Below are 21,429 nucleotides of genomic sequence, written 5' to 3'. Positions count from 1 at the left end.
CACATGTACATCTGACCAAGCTGGCACACTCAAGCAACTGCATCCAGGCCTAGAGTAAAGACACTCAAAGAGGTAGGAAACAGGTAATTTCCAGTAGTTCAAGTGGTTTAGCAAAAGCAATTTCTGCAAGCCATAGAGGACCTCAAATTACTTTCCAAAGGAACTTTCTGATGTAATCAGATGATGCATGTTTAAAGTTCAACAATTCCTTCCCCATTTTTCCCACATAGCAGTGATGTTTATTCTTTCGGTAATGAAAATTTCCAGTGGCACTTTAGAAGAACACTGGCAGACAGGGTAAGATTATGTTCCATAAATCCACAAAGCTGACGGGTGTGCTAAACACCTGGGGATGGGATCATGGCACACCAAGCAGACTTCGTGTCACTGGAGATAAACTCAGCACTTAGTGAGAAGCAAGCTAATGCTTTTAGTACCTTTCAGCCGGGTCCTTCTACCTTTAATCCATCACTTAGTCAGTGAACCAGGTTGCCAGTAAACACTTATCCCACAGGAAAAGCTTTGCTCTTGATGGCAAGAAGATACCCTCCAAATCTGTTTAGCAGACTCATTTCAGAATAGGATATTGTACTCATGACAGAATGACCAAGTACAAAAATCATCTGTCACTTGATATGACTGAAAGACAGACACACATTTATCATTAACAAGATATGTAACTTGGAACAGGTTAATTAATTCTACTAGCTTTTCTAAAATGAATGGCTTGAGGAAGATAATTTATAAGGTGCACCCTAACATATTGTGGGGTTTTTGAGTGAGTGCAAAGTAAGTTAAGGACAAAATATTGGCAGGAATTTCAGTGTATTATCGGAGAGCTTGAATAAATAAGTAATTCACCTTACTAAAGCTGCCTAAGCCAGAATCACAAAAAAAGTAGGAACAGACGTTCTTTTAATTCTTCAACAATTGAGTTTATTTTTTAATTATTTTCTGGGGTTTAAATTTTGAGTTTTGCAATTGCTTGGCTTGTTTTCTCAGCTGACGCTCTACCACATGAGGCACACTTCTAGCTTTTTGCTTTTTGCTCGTTATCTGGAAATGGACACTAGTAGATTTTTTTTTTTTTTGGTCTGGGCTAGCTTTGAACCATAGTCCTCCATATCTCAGGCTCCTGAGTAGGTATGACTACCGTTATGAATCATCAGTGTCCAAAAATAATTGAGTGTAAGACAAAGTTTTCTTATTTTATTGCAAACAAAATCTTGTTAATGAGACAAAGACCAGAGCACAAGGAAAGTCAGGAGATGCCCACTCACATTTTCCTGCCTGTGCACACATCACACTTCAGTCAAGCCTCTTCACTTATTCCACCTTTAAAATAGGTTCAAGGAGCCTGGTACTAGTGGTGGCTCAGACCTGTAATCCTTACTATTCAGGGGGCTGAGATCTGAGGATGGAGGTTTGAAGCCAAGCTGTGCAGGAAAGTCCATGAGATTCTTATCTCCAATTAATGACCAAAAAGCCAGAAGTGGAGATGTGGCTCAAGTGGTAGAGCACCTGCCTTGAATGGGAAAGCTAAGACCCTGGGGTCAAGCCCCATGACTGTCACAAAACAAAAGAAAAAGAGAATGGAGACAGTGATCCCTACTTCGGCATCATTAAAGAGGACATGTGTGAAAGCCACCGGGTGAGGAACTTGACACCCAGTGGCCCTTACAGGAGATGGGCCTTCTGACTTCCACCCTCCAAAAGCACTCGCAGGGAAAACGGTGACCCTTATGGAGCAGGAGTGAGCATCTCCAGAATGGCATGGGTAGTGAAATCATGGGGAACTTGAGGAGTTCCTTGAAAGGGTTGAGTATAGATAGGCATAGGGAAATAAAGTATAATACTTGGAAGACAGACTATGCCAGCTGGGAGGACAGTGCCAGGCAATCAAATCACTAATCGAATCATCTGGAAAGTTAATTAAAAAACACACATACACACACCACATGCACAATAGACATGATAAGGAGTCCTGAAGCCTGGTTTCTACAAAGCTGTGCTGATATTCTGATGCACCACTAGGCTTGCAAGGTATGTTTCACTGAATTTTCCAGGCAGGAAAGTGATTGAAATAGCAAGCACTGGAGTCGTATCCTAGATTCAAATCCTATTGGCACACCTGGGCCATGGGACTGTTGGGAATCACATAATTTTTTCCTTATCATCCTTTGACTCATTAATATAATAAAAATGATAGCATCTACCCTGTCTCCTTCAAAGGCCTTTTATGGGAGCCTGTTGATTTTAAGCTACTGTTATTTTACATGAAAGGACAAACATTTAGCTTTAAAGTGCTTTGTAAATATTTAGAGTCATCATGAATCATTATCATTAAAAGCATTGGAGACGTGGGGTTGCCAAAATGCTGCAGTGTGTTTGCTCTGTTCCAGTCTCTGATTACTTTGAGGAAACAGGGCTATGAAAATGGTTCCTTGTTGTTGCTCTACTATACCACTTCAGTGCTAGATGCTGCTGAGGGTTTGGGTCTTAAAGTCCTGTGGATATCACAAATGTATGACTTAAACAAGTCACTTGACCTCCCATGCTTCTAGTTCATCCACACGGTGGAGGATAATGATTTGCAGAAGCACTGTGTACACTTGTACAGCATGAGTTCTTCACACAGCAAGAATATATGGGTGTCATGGAGATGAAAACTCAGCCCAGGGTGCATTCATTGAGGCACACGTTCAGGGGACTATGTTTTCTCAGAGGAGGCTAGTTTGCAATAATTAATAGAAAAAAAGCCTGGCACCCACCATAGCAAAGTGTTATGTGTGCTAACAATGACCCTAGCAGTTCCGACTGACAATGTCTGGATATGAAATAAGGAATTCTATGCCTCCATCAGAAAGAATGACACTGCCCCATTTGTTAGGAAATGGAAAGACTTGGAAAAAATTATATTAAGTGAAGTAAGCCAGGCCCAAAGAAACATAGGTCCCATGGTTTCCCTTATTTGCAATATCTAGTATATGTCTAGGACAAGCAGAAAAGGTCAAAAGCTTTGTACATACGACCATACAAGATGATGCTAAGGGGCTGGGAAGGTGGCTCAGTGGTAGAGCGCTTGCCTTGCATGCTCAAGGCCCTGGGTTCGATTCCTCAGCACCACATAAGCAAAAAAAAAAAAAGCCGGAAGTGGCGCTGTGGCTCAAGTGGTAGAGTGCTAGCCTTGAGCTGAAGAGCTGAGGGACAGCGCCCAGGCCCAGAGTTCAGGCCCCATGACCGGACCCCCCAAAAAAAAAGATGATGCTAAGCGAAATGAACCCCAAGATAGGGACACAAGGGGTTTTCTCTTTCTTACTGTTGTTTTCAATGTACTTATAATGTATTATGTGACTTTTTTGTTTCTTTTGTATATTCTTCCCCCATAACCCCTCTTTTGCTTGTATTTAATTCCAGTGTCCTGCATCTTGTATATACATTTTTCTAATTTGGGGAGGAGAAGGGAAATAACAAAATGCTGAAATAAGGATCTAGGTTGACCCATTGTAACAATGAGATGTACAAGACACTATGTTGAGAATGAACTTTACAACTTCAGGGGGAGGAGGGAGGAGTTGGGGAGGTGAGAAGGGAAGGGATGGTAGGGGAAAAACAAAGGATGGGGTAACAATGCTGGATAGGAAATGGACTCATTATCTTACTTATGTCACTGTAACCCCTCTGTACAGTATCTTTACAATAAAAGTATATCTTTAAAAAAGAAAAAAAAATAAAGTGCTTGGAATAGTACCTCTAGTACAGAGGGGGTTCTAACTAGGGTTAGATGTTCTTAGTACAATTTTGTGAAAATCGTTCACTCAACAAGCATTCATTGTGTACCTCCCATATTCCAGCTGCTAGGCTAAGACAGCTGGCATGTTCCAATGAACAGCTGAACACCTATGGGCAAACATAGATGTGTGGGCACACCATTAGATATGAGTATTAATACAGAGCAACCCTGGAGTTTTGACGGTTTGAACATCTACGTAGTGATGAGTGTGCCACTAGGACTAGTTTACTCCTACAATTGAGCATTTATTATCTGGAATGTGAAACTTGTTAGGGTGCTTTGATGAAGCCAGTACTATGAAGTCCTAAGTACACGGAAAGTCTATGAAGCCATTGTCACTTGATTCTCTTCATGAGTTATCATTGGGCCCATCTGGGACCCAGGTCTACACTGTGAGGCAGACCCATTTGATCGTAACATGGTGTCCACTTGGCCAATCAGAATATTACTTATGGCACTATTTAGAATGACTTGACTATATTCATGGATGATAAGAGCAAATGAAAACAAATGTACTCATTTTTTAAAACAAAATCTCTCAGAAATACCTATTTTGTTTGCATTGTCAAATGAGGAGTTCTGTGTACAAATGCTGTTAGCAAAAGAGAACCTTATATAACTTGTGAGTTAGAGTTGGCCAGCTTTTCTAATTTCTCAGAAACAGATGGAAATTATGACAAAATCAAATGTTGGCAGATGCATCCTGAGAAATCCTTGGTGATAAATGACAGGCTAAGTGATAGGTTTTATTACCACCTCTCCTAATTTCCTTTCTGAGTAAGTATCATAGGCGAAGCCTGAGCAGGAAATAGCTTTAATGGGTTTTAATACATATAGCTTAATGATTTATTGTATTACAGGTACTGTGAGTAAATATTTAAATTAAGAATCAGTTTAATTAAGACGTTTTCAAACGAAGACCTAAAAGTCTAACACATCAAAAAAATGTGTCCCGTCCTAATTTCCTTTTACATCTTAATACCATAATACTTTAAAAACAAAATAAGACATTTGATTCAATGTATGTAACAACTAAATTTATAATCATTGGAACTCTGTAAATATCATTTCTTAATGATGCTGTCAGAATCAATGAACAATAAAATAGAATATCTTATTGTTTTATATATTTTCCCTCTTGGAAATTCACCATCCCAGAGAGCAAAGAGCGGAGAATGTAGAATTTGATTCTCAAGGGAAGCCTTCCAAAATCTCTTCCCAATACTAATGTCCTAGGGTTTTACCATTATGACACCAAATTACCAATGAAGGTGAATTCTTAAAGCAAGAAATGGTTCCACAAGGGACTGGTTTTCCATGAGTGCAAGACTGGTTATATCATTTGTAGAGCCTAGTGTAAATGTAAGTCTTCTGGGACCAGTAATTTTTAAGCATTTCAAGAGGTTAACAGTGGAATATTACACAAAGTGGCTCAGGAATTTGGTGGGTGTTCTGATCCACAGGTCATGAGGCTTGTGCAGGCCACGTGTGTTTGAGGTCAGCCAGCCCTGCCTGGGTGTCAGGTAGGGGCTGCAGAGATTTCAGAGGCTCTCAGTTCCTAGCTCCTAATTTAATTCTGCCAGAATAGGAAGTACTGGTTCTAAGATGTTGGTGCTGTCATGAACCAAAGACGCACTGTAAGTCACACTTGCCAGGTTCTTGGTCTTATAATCTGGTCTTCTGCCTTCTCTCTACCATAAAAAGTATGTAGAAAAGGAACTAAAAGTCTTAATACATTAAGTTTCTTTCAGGCCCACAGTCTAGTTTTATAGATTTATTGATCTTTCAAGCTAAAAGGGACCTTAGAGATTATCTAGTCCAATGTCTCTCATTTTAATTAGTCCTTTACATCAAATTCAATTCAGGCCAAGGGCATGTGAATGAATTCTTAGTTTCACAGCACTGAAGCTAATGTACAAATTGTAATTGATGATCTTTCAGAAAGACGAAATGTTAGCATAGTAAAAGATTTATGTTGTAATAATAACAAATCTATACAAAATGCTGTTGCATTGTAACAAATCTATACAGAATGCTGTCAATCATGCTAACATTTGTTGTTTCTTTTAATCCTAGTTAGAGTAAACAATGAAACAAAGGTGTTAAATCCCTACATATGGACCCTAGCATGGGTTCAAAAAATATAGAAACAAGGCAGAGGTATCCAGAAGTGAAACACATGTGCAGATGAAAGTTAATGTCAAAACTAGATGTCTCTGCTCTACACCTATATATTTTTTCTATAAATAAAACTCTTACGTAGTAGTTAATGTGGTCCAGACAGAACTAAATAATTTGTAAATAATAACTCATTTAATCTCCATAACAACCCTGTGAGATAAGTACTGTGATTGTCCATCTTTTGAAAGAAGAGGAAATTGGGAATTGATTACTTCAATGGTTTAGCCTACCATTACTGCATGGAAATGTGTATTATGGATTAGTATAATGCTGCTTGTTATGATTTCCAGATAACCATACATTCATACAATGAGGTTGTTATTCTAATCACAGAATTTCAAGTTCAATGGAAAAATATTTTCAAAAATTCGTGGAGTTTATTAAGATTTTGAGATCTTAAATACTAAAATATCACAGCTTTCTGTGTAAATGGTAGAGGCAGGCTGGAAAGTCAGGCTGTCTTGGTTGTACTAACTCCTGTTAACCACAAGGTGCTCTGTCCATGATCTACCAGCACATCCCAATCCCACCACCCCATACTTTGCTTTATGGTTACATGAACCAAGAATCCAAGAACTGTGACTAAGGACACAATCTGGGCTCAGAGCATTGAGGTCCTAATGGATAAATATCTATATCAACGTTGTGACTGAATAATGCTAAGTTCACTAATTACATCAACCACCAATTAACTACGCAGGTATTCTTTTACATACATAATATCCCAAATAGCTTCAATATCCACCAGTATGCTGTACCTCTAAAGGTTAAGAGTATATTTTTCTCATAAAACAGGCTCTGTTGAAGAAGTGGGTACCAGCAGGATCAGGGACAGCTAACAGAGAGGGTAAGTGAGGATGAGTATTGTCTAAGTAGTTTATTGGCATAATTAAAATTAGAATAATGAAACTTGTTAAAATTGTTTTAAGAAAGGAGGAAGTGCAGTGGGAGAAGTGGGAGAGGGATGCGTTTGATCAGGATAGATTGCACGCATGTCTAGAAACGTCACCATGAAACCTCTCCCGTCCAACTAATGTACCCTAATAAAAAATACAAAGCAAAGAATATACTTTTTCTAATGATTTAGATTTGAGTTAGATTTGATTTCTTTGTTGTTCTTTCTTTTCAGAAAGCATAAGATTGCTTTTAAGACACTAGTAAAACTATGCAATACCTTCCCCCCCCTTTTTTTGTGCTAGTTCTAGTGCTTGAACTCAGGGCCTTGCATTCTTGTTTGGCTGTATTTTCTAAAGGATGGAGCTCTACCACCTGAGCCGCAGCTCCATTTTCAGCTTTCTGCTGGTTAGTTGGAGATAAGAGTCTTTCAGATTTGTCTGCCCAAGCTGTTTTCAAATCACAGTCCTCAGATCTAAGCCTCATGAGTAGCTCAGATTACAGGCTTGAGATATTGGCATCTGGAACAAAACCTTTTTATAAACCTTACTTTCATCCTAACAATTGTTTCGCTTTTTCTGTCTATTACTTAAGAAATGTTGCTTTGCCACTGAAAGAAAGACAGCAAGGCTATGTGAACAGTTCCTGGTGGCTAGCAAAGATGTGATTTATCATTGTTTTTGAAGGGTTCTATGACCAGTTCAGCTCAAGGTCTGGTAAGGGAGGGGGGGGAAATCACTGTCTTGCTGTCTTTGTTGTGACCCACAGGTTTCCATACAGTAATGGATTAATGTAATTGATCTGTGCTATGATTTCCAGATAACCATACATTTTTACTCTCACGGTATTATTCTAATCACCAATCTTGGAATTCCATGAAAACACATTCAAAGATTCTCTAAGGATCCTAAGATTTTTAGCTTCTAAGACCTAAAATTCATGTAGGGAACCACAGAATTTTGCCACTTTATCCAGGTGGAGGAAGGATATAGAAGTATAAGGTACTCCAATTTAATGGCATTGCTAATGAAGGTATTGATTTCTATGGAGCTGAGTAATTTTATTTATTTAATTTCCTATGCAGGAAAGAGAAAGGTATATACAACAAATGCCCTATGCCCTGTTGAAATATAAACAGCATATATTCTTTTGCAAAATAACAAAACCATAAGGTTCTGAAAGTTTTATTCGCCTAGCATGCTAATAAAGCAGTGCCTGTGATGTTTTGACATAGCAGATTTACAAAATACAGTGTTGTGTAGTCATAGCACATTCTATACTGTCATTTTACAATTTCTGGAATCTTGTACTATTTGTTATCAAATAGATGAATTTGGTGATTTGAGCAACATAATAAAATGTATTGTCTTGCCAGGATATAACCACAGTTTGGAAATAATATCCTACAAGACTTTCCCAACATGCTTTATCAAGAGTGCTATTTCATGGCTCAATAAATACTTATTGACTAACTACAGACATGACAAAAATGTTTGTCCTTCTACTACTTGACTGTTTTAGGACTAAACATTCAAGGACAAAAAATGTTGTAATACTTTTCAATCCACCACTGTTGTCATTTTGCAGTAACATTAAGCTTGCAAAGGGATAGAATAAAATAGAATTATACTATTAACTAATCCTCAGAAAACTACGATGTCTCCAGGCATATTGTTCTTTTAGAAGCTGTTTTATTCAACATAAAATTTATAAAGCACAAATGAGTAGATCTTAATATTATCAGACATATGATCTATGGCTAAGTGATGAGGTTGGTGACTCACAAAACAGAACAGAACAACAACAAAAGTTGAATGGTCTTCTTAAGGAATTTCAGCCAACCAGCTAGGCTTGTGTTCCTTATTCATAGTAATCACCCACCTTTCACATAGTTATTCTCTGCTCCAATTCTACAAGGAAACTGAGTTACCTCAGAGAGCTAGCCAGTATAATGCCAATAGGTTGAGCCACATTTATGTATTTTTCTGACAAACTCTCCAGATTAAGACATTAGTTTTTTTTATTTCTCTGTGAAATTTTACCTCAATCAACATTTTTATGAGCAAAGTACAGTTCTTAAAGTTACTACATGAATGCAATATTGGAAAAATCAATATAGGAAACATTTCCTACCAGCAAAGCCTTGTTTGAGTAGACTATTTTTTAATATCGTGACCTGAAGACACCTGTCCAACATGAAGCTCTTACTCTGTTATACCACAGACTCAGCAAGTACAGTAGCCAGAAAATTAAGTGATCACTTTAAGATCATTATTCACTTAATTCACTAATTATGCACTTAATTATATTTTCCATTTTCATGAGAACAGAGGGAGATATACCTTGAGAAATCTTTTCTCTTAGTACTATTTAAATATATTTATTTTTAGGCACTGGTGGCGCACACCTGTAATCCTAGTCACTCAGGAGACAGATCTTGAGAACCATAGACGCCAGAAAAATCTGCTAGAATACATTCTAAAAAACAGCAAAAAAAAGTAGGGCTGATAGCCTGGCACAAGTGGTAGAACACCAGCCCAGCAAGTTGAACAAGTGAAAGGCTCTGAGTTCAAACCCCAGCATCACCATTTAAAAACATACTTTACAATATAATTTGTAAGTTAAAAAGCATTTTTATTACTGAGGCATTTGTCTTTTAAAAAAATTAAATTATGAAAATACCATACAGAGGGGTTACAATTACATGAGCAAGGTAATGAGCACATTTCTTTTTTTGGGGGGGGGTCCGGTCGTAAGGCCTGAACTCTGGGCTTGGGTGCTGTCCCTCAGCTTTTCAGCTCAAGGCTAGTGCTCTACCATTTGAGCCACAGCGCCACTTCCGGCTTTTTCCTTTTTGCTTATGTGGTGCTGAGGAATCGAACCCAGGGCCTCATGCATGCAAGGTAAGTGCTCTACCACTGAGCCACCTTCCCAGCCCTGAGCACATTTCTTATCAAGCATTGTTGCCTCCTCCTTTGTTTCCCCTTCCCATCCCTTCCCATCTCTTCCCTCCCTGCCCTGCACCCCCCCGTACGCCCCTCTCCCCCGCTCTGCACCAAAGTTGTAAAGTTCGTTTTTCAACATAACATTTAGTACATCTCATTGTTGCAATGGGTCCACCTGTATCCCTATTTAAACAATTTGTTTTTTCCCTTCCCCTCCACAAATTATACCAACATCAAATACAATGAAAACAAGGCTTATACCGTGGGGAAGGGACATACAAAGCAACAAAAAAAAATCATCTTATAAATATGTTAGAAATAATAGCAAGAAATAAAAAAAAACATTTGAATGATCACAAACAAGACCATACTAAAGCTACCAGCACAACTATGTTTATTGCAGCATTATTTACCATAGCTAAGATATGGAACCAACCAGATGCCCCTCAGTAGATGAATGGATCAAGAAAATGTGGTATATATACACAATGGAATTCTATGCCTCCATCAGAAAGAATGACATTGCCCCATTTGTTAGGAAATGGAAAGACTTGGAAAAACTTATATTCAGTAAGTAAGCCAGGTGCAAAGAAACATAGGTCCCATGGTTTCCCTTGTTTGCAATAACTACTATGTGTCTGAGACAAGCAGAAATGGTCAGATAAGTTGATGTTAAGTGAAATGAACCCCAAGATGAGACATTTGTCTTTTATTTTGGGTCCGGTCGTGGGGCCTGAACTCTGGGCCTGGACGCTGTCCCTCAGCTCTTCAGCTCAAGGTTAGTGCTCTACCACTTGAGCCACAGCGCCACTTCCGGCTTTTTTCTTTTTGCTTATGTGGTGCTGAAGAATCGAACCCAGGGCCTCGAGCATGCAAGGCAAGCGCTCTACCACTGAGCCACCTTCCCAGCCTGAGACATTTGTCTTTATAATTGTTTTCTCATCAACAATTCTGGTACCAAATTAGCAAGTCTGTCAAAAAAAGATTACTTAGTAGCACTATACCATTTTTCTAGAAGAATGAAGAATTTAGGACAATGCTATCTTTCTAGCTCCCCGTCAGGAATTTAGTCCATGGGTATATTTATGTCCAGCCTTTATGTTCTAAATAAAGAATGGCCCAGAGCTTGAACCTGTCTCCTCCCCGGCCCCCCAATCTATATTCTCTTCTTAAGGCATTACAAGGTTCTGTAGAGTGGTTGTATACTGGTAACTCTCAATATTACTTTGGCTCTGACTTTCCTTTCAAAGTTCTACATGTACATCCAATTCTAATATTTAATGCCTATTAGGCATTCATCATAATGTGGTCAATTCATTCATCCTTTCTGTGCGAATCTGCCAGTTGTCCCCATCCCAGTCAACAACACTTCCCTCCATTAGCTGCTCAGACCCTAAGCTGGGAGTCTCTCTCCCTTGCTTCCAACAACCAATGGGTCAGAAGTGCCATCTCCACTTTCAAGACATTTCAATGTCATCCCTTTTTCTTCTTTCCTACCATTGTCATGGTAGAGTATGCCACTATTTATGTCTTACCTGGACCACTGTTGACAGTGTATTAGGTCTGTCACTTCTCTTAGAATCAACCAAACTTTCATCCCTAGCAACAAAGCACAACCTCATCTTATCACTTGGTTCTGTTCACAAATGTGTGTATATCATCTTCTCCCTCTCCCTGACTCCTATCAGTGTTTTAATTATTCTCCCAGCACCCCTGACTGTGTTTATTTTTCTTCTGTTTTTATAACAGGACAAATCACTTAAGCAAAAGTTTTCTTGGGGTTTTAGCATATAAGCTTAATATCCCTTATCCAAAATCCTTGTGGCTTTGGACTTTCAGAGTTTTTTTTTCACATTTTGCGTATAAACGAGAAGATCTTAGGCATGGGACCCAAGTCCCGTGAAACTTATTTATGTATACTATGCACCTTATGTATGTATGTATGTATATATATATATATATATATATATACACACACACACACATATATATATATAGCCCAAATATAATGTTACACAATATGTTTAATGATTTTCTGCTTGATAAAGTTTGTACATCATAGCTAAAGGGGCTGGGAGGGTTTATTTTTTCCTTCTTCGGGAGGATGAATAAACCATGTGTTGTGCACCTACATTTTTACTGCAACCTATGCCATGTAGTCAGTTATGGAAAGTTTTACTTAAAGCATCATGTCAGTATGCAAAATTTTCAGCTTGTAGAACATTTCAAATTTTAGATTTTCAGAATTCAGATCAGAGCCAGAATTCTGAACTTACCACACAGTAGTTAATGTAAATCAGTGGTTCTCAATCCCCAACTACACACTGGAACTTTCTGCAGAGCTTTAAAAAAAACTACTCTACTCAAAACTCATCTGAACTGAGTCAGGGTTTCTGGGAGAAAGCCAGGGTATTGCTGCTTGGAAAGGCTCCAGAAGAGTCTCTGCATCAAAGAGGGATAACTGAAATAAGTGATATGCTTCTCTTCTCTGGTTTTGTTGCATTTACTTGATTTAGACTTTTTTTGGTTGTTATTAATGGAAGTCACATCTCAATACAGTCCCAACAACAGAAGCTACAACAAAACTCAGAGTAGAGTTTTTCTATTCTTTCTGGTAAAGTAATAATAAAAAGGATATGAGATACATGAAAAGAATCAGCCAGTACCATCTTGTACTTGTGATATCATGGAACACATTTAGATGTTAATAAGGAACTTTTTTATGAGTCTGTTTTACTCTTGATCCTGCTTCACAGTAAAGGCACAATCTTGTGTTTACATCACATCCCAGGATGCTACTTTTGACTTTGAGAGTGAACGAACCTGTTTTAACATGACAAGGACCCACGGAAATTTGGTGGAATTAAGGTTTCTAATGAAACAAACTTTTCAGTGTTTTAAGTTAGAATATTCTTGGCAGCAATATAACTTCCTGTGGCTCTAAGAAATGATTTAACATGAGGCTATAAAAGAGATCAAAAGACTTGGACATCAATTAGCTACAAGCTACCTACATATTGCTATATGAATATAAAAGAATCAAATATATGGATTAAATTTCTATTAAACTACAGTCAACTTTTTAAATATAGAAGCAGGAAGCTTTAAAAAAGTCATGTGGATTTTCTCAGACCTTTGCATTTCAGAAATGGAATGGCTCAAACTACCTTAGAAACACCAAAAGTTAATGGGTATTCTGCCTATAGAATCTAACGATGCTATAAATGTTTAGAATTGTCACCGTACAGTAGCTGAGTAGAGAAATGGGAAAGCCAAAAGAACCTGTCATTCACCCATGTGGAAAAAATTTGCAGTTCATTAAGGGTTTACAACAGCCTTTCCTGTAGCCCTTACTCTGGCAATAGATAGACTGATCTATATAGGCTCCAAAAACTATGTATATGGCTGTTTGTTTCAAATTTCTATCTCTTGCAATGACTAATCAGCTTAATGGGATGAGCAGGGAACAAACAATTTTAGGTACATGGGTTTACATTTTGCACTCCAGGAAAGAAGAAAAGGTATCTTTTCAATATGCTTTTAAAATCAGACTGTAAAGTCAGACTCCAAGTGATAGAAAGCCTTAGAAAGAATTTTAAGGGTTCCTGTATTACCACAAAGTCTAGGAAATGGGCACAATTGACCTCTGAGTTCAGATTAACTGAATTTGAACCTCCTTTGACCACAAACCAGTTGGATCATTTTGTAAATAAACAATTCTCACCAGTAATGCAATATTGCCATTTTGAAATGTCAGATGAAGAAAGATAACCCAATGAAGATTAGTCTTTTGGGAAATTGGGAAGCATGATTGGCAACAATAACAAAAAAACAAACAAACAAAAACAACTCACCATAATCTAGTGGGAATCTAACATAGAGTATGCAATTAGAAAATGCAAGAAGGATACCCAATATCAGTTCCTTAACAATAACTCTTCCAAATAATTTTGCCACAAAATGAATATATCTGAATGTCAGCCTCATCTTTTCCTTTTGTTAGTTTCATTATTGCTGTCATTGTGACCTATGTTAAAAATATTTTCTCATTTTCTCAATGTTTCCTCCTTGAATACTGTCACACAATACAAAAATATACAAGTTTCTATATGTTAAATACTTGCATTTTTGTTTTTTGTTCAGTTGACAAGACAATTTTTGATGAAGAGAAGATTGAGTTACAATAAAGTATTCCTTCTTCAATAGATTAAAAAAACCAAATGGGAGAAACAAACATCTTCAGAATGTTCTAGATAACAAGCATAAGTATTTTGTAAAGCACTTGAACACTGTTTCATTGACTGAGTGTAATAAGGAAAAGATTTTAACCAAGGTAAGGAAAAGCCAGCACAAACCTTTTATCTGATAGAAAGAAAGAAGGCAAAACAAAAATAAAAAAGACAACAACCCCATATTGTCCCTTGGTAGGGTAGATGCCCTCTGGGGACACATTCATATAGTTGGTTATTTTGATACTGCGAATTGATTCATATAAAGACCTTTTACAAATGAAGAACACTTTCACCTAGAATTGATGCCAACATTAATAACTTAAGTATTTCAGTGTCTCATGGCCAAAGTTCCATATTTTAGCTACCTTAGCAAGAAAAACCCAAGAAAATCAATTTGCATCTAAAAGCTCCTTCATGGGTTTGGCTTGGTTTTGTGGCAAACATCCCAGCTCACTGAGAGAGAAGCAGAAGTTGAAGTCTGCTTTACACAAGGATTGTTTAGTGCCAGTTGAATAACCTGTTGGCATCTCCTGTTAGCAGAGTGGTAAGCAGATTATGGGTAAGCAGATATTAATATTTTGATTCAACATTTTAAAACCTCATACTGCTATTTAAAAAAAAATTGAATGGCTCTGAGTGAACTCTTGGACTTACTATCCTGAAGCCACTTTAAACCATAATCACCAAATATTCATGGTCTTAACATTTTCTACCTATAGTTCATTTCCCACAAGCAAAATATTTTTCTTCCACTGTCTTGCAATGCCTAAAATTCATATCGAATCTATGGCTTTGGGCTGACCTGAAGAGTTTCAAATATTCATATCAAACTCTAGTCCTTCTCAGCTGTCCTTCTGACAAAAAAACAAAAACAAAAACAACAAAAAACCAGGGCTGCAGTCATCTCTGGTTTTAGTTTCTACAACAACCTAGCACAGCCTTGGCAACTGTCCTAGAGTGCCTTCGTGTTTCCCGAGGATGCGTGGATTTAACAAACTTAACAAACTTAAATAACAGATGCAATGGAAGATGTTTGCAGGAAGCACTCTGAAGTTATGAAGCAATGAAAGTCTGCTAGACCACAAGGATTTCCCTAATACTACTCATCATGTAGAGTACACTATTTAGTACAAGAATGAGGGCAAGCTCTTGTTATTAGTTGAGGTCCACAACTAACATTCAGATCTTTGAAAATCAGCAGCCAAAAGTACTAGGTGACCACGATTTATTTCTGGATCAGACTGAAAAGTCTGTTTATCTCTTGGGTGCTTTCTAAATGGAGACTCTGCGCTGGAAAGAAAATAGGGGACAGACAATTCATGCCTGCTACGTTGAGTATTGGAATAGTTTTCTAATGTCTTCGTCTAATTTAGTTGGCTTGATAAAAACCGACCGGTTGAAGGTGATAAGCCTGAGAGCATCTGCTCCAGAAGATTGTCAGGCTGGTGGGAAGTTGTGGTTGTGTGAAGTAGGGGACAGAACAAAATACTGGTCCTCAATTTCAATAGGAAAAGGGGGAGGAGCTTAAGGAAGGCGGGCTCTCCTACTTCACCTGTGGCAACTTTCCTTCTGCCCAGGGGTCATACCTTCACTAGACCTCTATTTCACCCTGAGGTGCTTACCCATCGCAAGAGAGACCATGGCTGGCGGAGGACAACAAGATCCACAGGCTCGATTCATGGTTACCTCACATGGTCATCACATTTTGCCCAATTCCGGAAGCATTTTCCACAAGTTTCTCTCTGGATAAAGGAGACCCCAACCCTACTCAACCCAGGGACCATTTTGTGGTCCCTTACAAGGGTCAGGTATGGTGTCATGATTCAAGAGATCTGAACTCTGAAAGAGGACTGGAGGGGGCCGGATCTTCTCATGCATTCAGGGTCCTGCCAAGGGTTTGGTTCCCAGCAGCTGGCATAGAAATGGGATGGAGGAAGAGGTGCTAAGGAGGGGCTGGTCTTCTGACTTAAGCAGGAATTCCTAAGGACCCCATTGGCTAGGAATCCTCAGGGCCTCCCTTCCTCTCGGATTCCTGGGCAATGCATTGGCAAAGGCATTTGCGCACGCTTTCTTGCCAACTCCAAGTGGCAGACACGCTGGTCCTCAGCTGCACAGAGCTCCTTGGGAGCTGAGGACTTGTACCCACCGCTCACCCGTGTGCCTCTACATTGTCTCCCTCCACCCCTGAAAGTCTGGTCTCCCGAACTTGGGCGCTGCTCCCCGCCTTCCTCGCCTCACCTCCGCGTCGGGCGCGCACGGGACAGGGACCACGTGGAAAAGCCAAGTTGGGAGAGGGCACCCCTCGTGGAAGGCCCTCTGGGCACCGCTTCTACGGGGTGGGACGGGAGGGCGGTGAAGCAGGGCCACCCCAGACCAAACGCCCACAGAGACCGGGACCATCCAGGTGAGCCCCGGGCGCGGAACCCCGGGTGGCCGGTCCCCGCGCGCGGCGCCTGGGAGCAGAGCCCACACCCCCAGGGGCAGGCGGCGCCGCCGGGCCCCGATCGGCCCCGGGGAGGGGGCTGCGGACGACCCGGCTCGGCCCAACCCCAAGCTCTGGAACCCGAGCCCCGGAGCCCACCGGCACCCCGCGGACCGAGGCTCCCGACGCCCCCTTCCTCGGGCCCCCTCCAGCGGGTCCCGGAGTGGCGGCGGGGACACCGACCTGCCAGCCGTCTCTCGCGGACGTTTCTCCATAGCAGCTCCCAGGCTCTGGCCGTGGAGTCGCGGAGCTGCTCACTGATGGACCTCCGGAGCGGCCTTTGGAAAGCCCTCAACGCTCTGGGTTTGCTGGTCATGGTAGATCCGTCCACATCACTCGCCCCCGCCACTCCCGCGTGGCCCCGCGACTCAGACTCCCGGGGAGCGGAGAAGCCACGCGCGGCACCGCCGCTGGGGTCCTGGGACGCGCGGCGCACGCGGCATGGGGTCGCTCCCGAGCTGGGCGGGCGGGATGCCGGACCGCCCCGGAGACCAGCCGGGCGGACCTCGGGGCTCTGTCAACTCCTCAGTCGGTTCCCACTGCTCCCTCCCCTCCGCCCCGCGCGGCGCTCTCCTCCACTCCGCTCCCCTCCCTCCCTGCCCTCCCTCTCTCCCTCCCCGGGACAGTGGAGCGCCCCACTCCTAGGAGCGCGCTGGCCCGCCCTCCTCGCCCTCCCCGGCAACCTGACAGCCCGGCCTGCTGGCACCCGCTCGCTTTGCCTTTCCACCCAGGTCAACGGCTGTACCAGATTCTTCCCATTTCCTGACACTTTCCATCTTTCAGTCCAGAAACGGCTACCATCACAACTGTAATAACAATCTTAAATATGCCACGGTAAGTCCCTAACAACTCCTGCCCGCTGAAACCAGCCACTCCGGGAGGCTGACCTGCTAGATTGGCCTTTCTGCATTATGTCAATCTTTCCTGGTTCCGTCAATGAAATAATTATTTGAGTGCAATCTATAGGGAAACGAAAATGAACTCGAGAGCCAAGATATTATTTCCATTGCATAAGCCATCATGTCAGAGGTAAAGAACTTTCAAATATTAAAGCCGAACAATGAAGAACCTACATCCAATTGATTTATACACGTGGAGAACGCATTGATATCTCTGTGCAGTTGCTGTAAGTCATGTTTGCACTCCTGCACTGATGGCTCACAGGAGGCTGAGGTCTGAGGATCCTGGTCCAAAGCCAAATCGGAAAGGAAAAAAATCTGGGGCTTGGGAAGATGGCTCAGTGGTAGAGTGCTTGCCTTGCATGCATGAGGCCCTGAGTTCAATGCCTCAGCACCACATAAGCAGAAAAAGCCGGAAGTGGCATTGTGGCTCAAGTGGTCGAGCGCTAGCCTTGAGATGAAGAGCTGAGGAATGGTGCCCAGGCCCAGAGTTCAGGCCCCACAACTGACCTAAATCAATCAATCAATCAATCAATAAAATCTATGATACCATCAGAAAACCAGAAATGGAGATGTGTTTCAAGTGGTAGAGCATCAGCCTTGAAAGAAAAAGCTAAGTGAGAATATGAGGCCCCGAGTTCAAGCTCTAGTCCTGGCACACACACGCACACTACACACACACACACACACACACACACACACACACACACACACACACACACACACAGGTATGAGGTGAAGGAAAAATGTGACAGTAGAACTTCAAAGTATTTTCACAAAAAGGATAAAACAGGCTATACTTAGAAATTAACTGATTCCTGCAAGGAGAGTGAAAAAATGGACTGGCTCTTTAAGAACACACATCATTGGAAGAAAATGAGGGAGGGGGTAACACTATTCCAAAAGAAATCTACTCATTACCTGACTCATGTAACTGTAACCCCTCTGTACATCACCTTTACAAGAAAAGAAAAGAAAAACAACAAGAGGGCTGGGCCAATGAATTTTCCTGTTCCAACTCTTCATAAAGGGAAGGCAATACTACTCTAGCTTACAGGGCTGTTACTGAGATGCTTGGGGACAATTATAACAATAATTGATGCAATTCCATGATATAATGCTTCATATTGCTAAGGTAACAATTCTAGGAGAATTCCTAAATTTTGAATGGTAAAATTGCTTGGATTTAATTTTTCTCTGAAGTGTCTTTTCACCTGGCTGCTAAATAAGCACCAAAATTTAATCAGCTGTCTAGACTCGTTTCAAATGCTTTGTGCAACAATTGAAAATTCAAGAAAAAATTTCAGCCTTCCCTCTATTGTATAAATTGCTACTGACTGATGTAAAGTTGAAGTGGACAGCAGTCTAAGTATCTCTGTATAAGTCTATAATTTAATAACTAGTTCCTTCTTCAGGTTTTTCTTTTTCTTTTTTGGTTGTGGGGCTTGAACTCTGGGCCTGGGCGCTGTCCCTGAATTCTTCAGCTCAAGGCTAGCACTCTACCACTTGAGCCACAGCACCACTTCCGGTTTTCTAGTGGTTTATTGGAGATAAGAGTCTCAAGGCCTTTCCTGCCTGGACTGGCTTTTCTGATCTTCAGATCTCAGCCTCCTAAGTAGCTAGGATTACAGGCATGAGCCACCAGCACCTGGCTTGAGCTAGAAATTTATGTGAGGTTTATTTTTTAAAAGCATCCTGGTAAAACTTTGGAGTTGTCAGTTATGATGCAACAAGACATGGATCAGAGGTGGATTTAAAATTATGGCAGCCAGTTACAGAGTAATCCAGATTGCCTTCTGGACCCATGCCAAATGCCCTGCTAATGACATCCTCTGTTTCATGCATGTGCTAGTATCAATTCTCTGCTCTGAAAATCTGCATTCTCTTTAAGTGACTGTTGCTCTGTATAACAACAAAATGTTTTTTAACAATAGCATTCCCAGGAATGCTGTGTATATGGCATGCATGTGCTTGGGAGGGTGTGTGTGTGTATGTGTGTGTGTGTTTGTGTAAGTGTGTGTGTGTGTGTGTGTTCTGGTCCTGGGGCTTGAACTCAGGGCCTAGGCACTGTCCCTGAGCTTCTGTGCTCAAGGATAGTTTATGTTCTATCACTTGAGCAACACTTCCACTTCCAGATTCTTGGTGGCTAGTTGGAGAACTTTCCCTCCTACACTGTCTTTGAACCCTAATCCTCAGATCTTAGACTCCTGAGTAGCTAGGATTACAGTCAACGAACAACCTTTGTGCCCAGCATATCTTTGGCTTTTAATAAAGCCATCACAAAACAAAACAGAACAAAAAAATTATCTCCAATTGAATCAGAGGCAGTAGTTACAGCATTGTATATACCACAGTTGAGCTGTATGAGGAACATTCCAGCAATCAGCTCCAAAGAGCCTAGGTTCCCACTACTTTTTTTAAAATTCTAAAATACATTTTATTAAATGGTTGAGGTTAAGGACTTTTCTTAAATGATAAGTTTGAGGATAGGGGCTGGCATTTCAAATTTGTTTAGTTCTGGCTGTTGAAGGGTCCATGAATGGATGCTTGTCCAAGAGAAGCCAGATGAAAGACTGAAGCAAACTGCTGGGAACAGGTGCTGCCTGGGCTGCTCGTGTCATCCACAAGACCCAGCCGTCTGCAGAGCCCAGCTGCTGGCACTGCTGGAGACATCTCACAGCTGCAGAGATGTAGCAGCCACAAATGCAAGGGATACAAGCCCACTGGAAACTCGGGGTGATCTGGAATTTTTATCGAGGTCCCAGTTTCAGCTAAAGGGAAGCAGAAGTCAGAGGACTGTGTTCCAGGCATACATTGAGACCCTCTCTTGGAAAGGACGAGTACAAAAGGGGGCTAGATACATGGTTCAAGCAGTAGAGTACCTGACTTCAATTCCCCAAGATAGCAAGAGAAAAAAAAGTCCTTCCTTCCTCTAGACTCCTTTCCCACCACATTGAATCTGTTCTCACTAATGCCACCTAGTTGCTAAGTCTAATGGCTGCTGTTGTTGTCCTTTCTGTGTCATGTGGACACTGATGACCATTCCCTTCCCCTTGACACACTCTTGTTCTATGGTGGTCAGGTGACGTCTTCCTTGGGCACCTCCTTCTCATACCAGGCTGCAGGCCCTTCTCAAGGCCCAAGGTAATGCACTCAGAAATTACATGTGCTCAGGGTTCTGCCGGGCTACAGAGCCACACTGCTTCTCAAGGTTCAGCCCTTCCACAGCAGCCTCCTAAAGGGTGGTGGACTATGCATGGAAGTGGCATAGAAAGGCTTCGTCTATGCTACAAACCATAACGCTGTTATTATGACATCACTGGCTGAGTCCAAACCTTTCCTGAGACCCTCAAAGAAGCCTGTCCTGATACCTCATCCATCTGCAGTTAACTCCCTCCCATGGCATCTAGCTTAATTTTCTTAATAGCATTTACCAGATGCTTTGTTTGTTTTTGTGCTTGTGTTTAGTCTTCCTGATAGATGTGAATGAATGAGACCTGAGGGCTTGTCCATCTTACTGGCTTGTTTTTTCTCAGCAACCAGAGCAGTTTCTAACGGTCATGCTCAATAAGTACTTATAGATTTAATGGAAGATTGTGCTCTAGGGTCATATACTGTTTACCTCCCAAAGGGGTATTCCAAACTTTCTTTTCCAAGTCTGTGCTTTCTAGTGCTACTAGTGTCCAAGAAAGAAATTTCAAATGTGGACTGGAACTCCTCCACAGGTCCTTACATTGCTTCCACCATTTTCCAATTCTCCATCCCCACTGACTAAGTCAGTTCATGTTTTCTCTTTTTCTTCTTGAGTATTGGCATAATGGGACTCACATGGAGGGGGGTTTCTCTCATTCTACTCCATGTTTTTTACTCAGGGGGTCTCCTTGAAGGGCATTCATGCATTTTTTTCATTCCGAATTCAAGATTGAGCACAGATGTTGCCTCCTGTGGGAAGCCTTCCAAATCACACTTGCTGGTGTGATTTCTTCCACTCTTCACCCCCTCC

At 41.1% G+C, this 21,429-nt stretch overlaps 1 protein-coding gene across 2 annotated transcripts in view; it reads right to left on the bottom strand.

The window, feature by feature from the left end:
• The window catches only part of Stard13 (StAR related lipid transfer domain containing 13), a 252,135-nt gene extending 235,079 nt beyond the window's left edge, over positions 1-17,056 (bottom strand). The window contains exon 1 of one of the 2 annotated variants that reach the window (XM_070002983.1): positions 16,711-17,056. In XM_070002983.1, the coding sequence (XP_069859084.1) occupies positions 16,711-16,843 (133 nt within the window). In that variant the 5' untranslated portion in view covers positions 16,844-17,056. Of the gene's footprint in view, positions 1-15,667; positions 15,690-16,710 lie in introns of those variants that run through there. The other variant, XM_070002984.1, reaches the window with a different exon arrangement.
• Positions 17,057-21,429: the final 4,373 nt, after the last annotated feature.

The sequence above is a fragment of the Dipodomys merriami genome, unplaced genomic scaffold, assembly GCF_024711535.1.
Source record: "Dipodomys merriami isolate MVZ:Mamm:240054 unplaced genomic scaffold, mDipMer1.0.p SCAF_6, whole genome shotgun sequence".
In the NCBI taxonomy this organism is placed as follows: domain Eukaryota; kingdom Metazoa; phylum Chordata; class Mammalia; order Rodentia; family Heteromyidae; genus Dipodomys; species Dipodomys merriami.
Note: the sequence above shows the minus strand (reverse complement) of the source record. Positions and strands in the feature narration are given on the sequence as shown.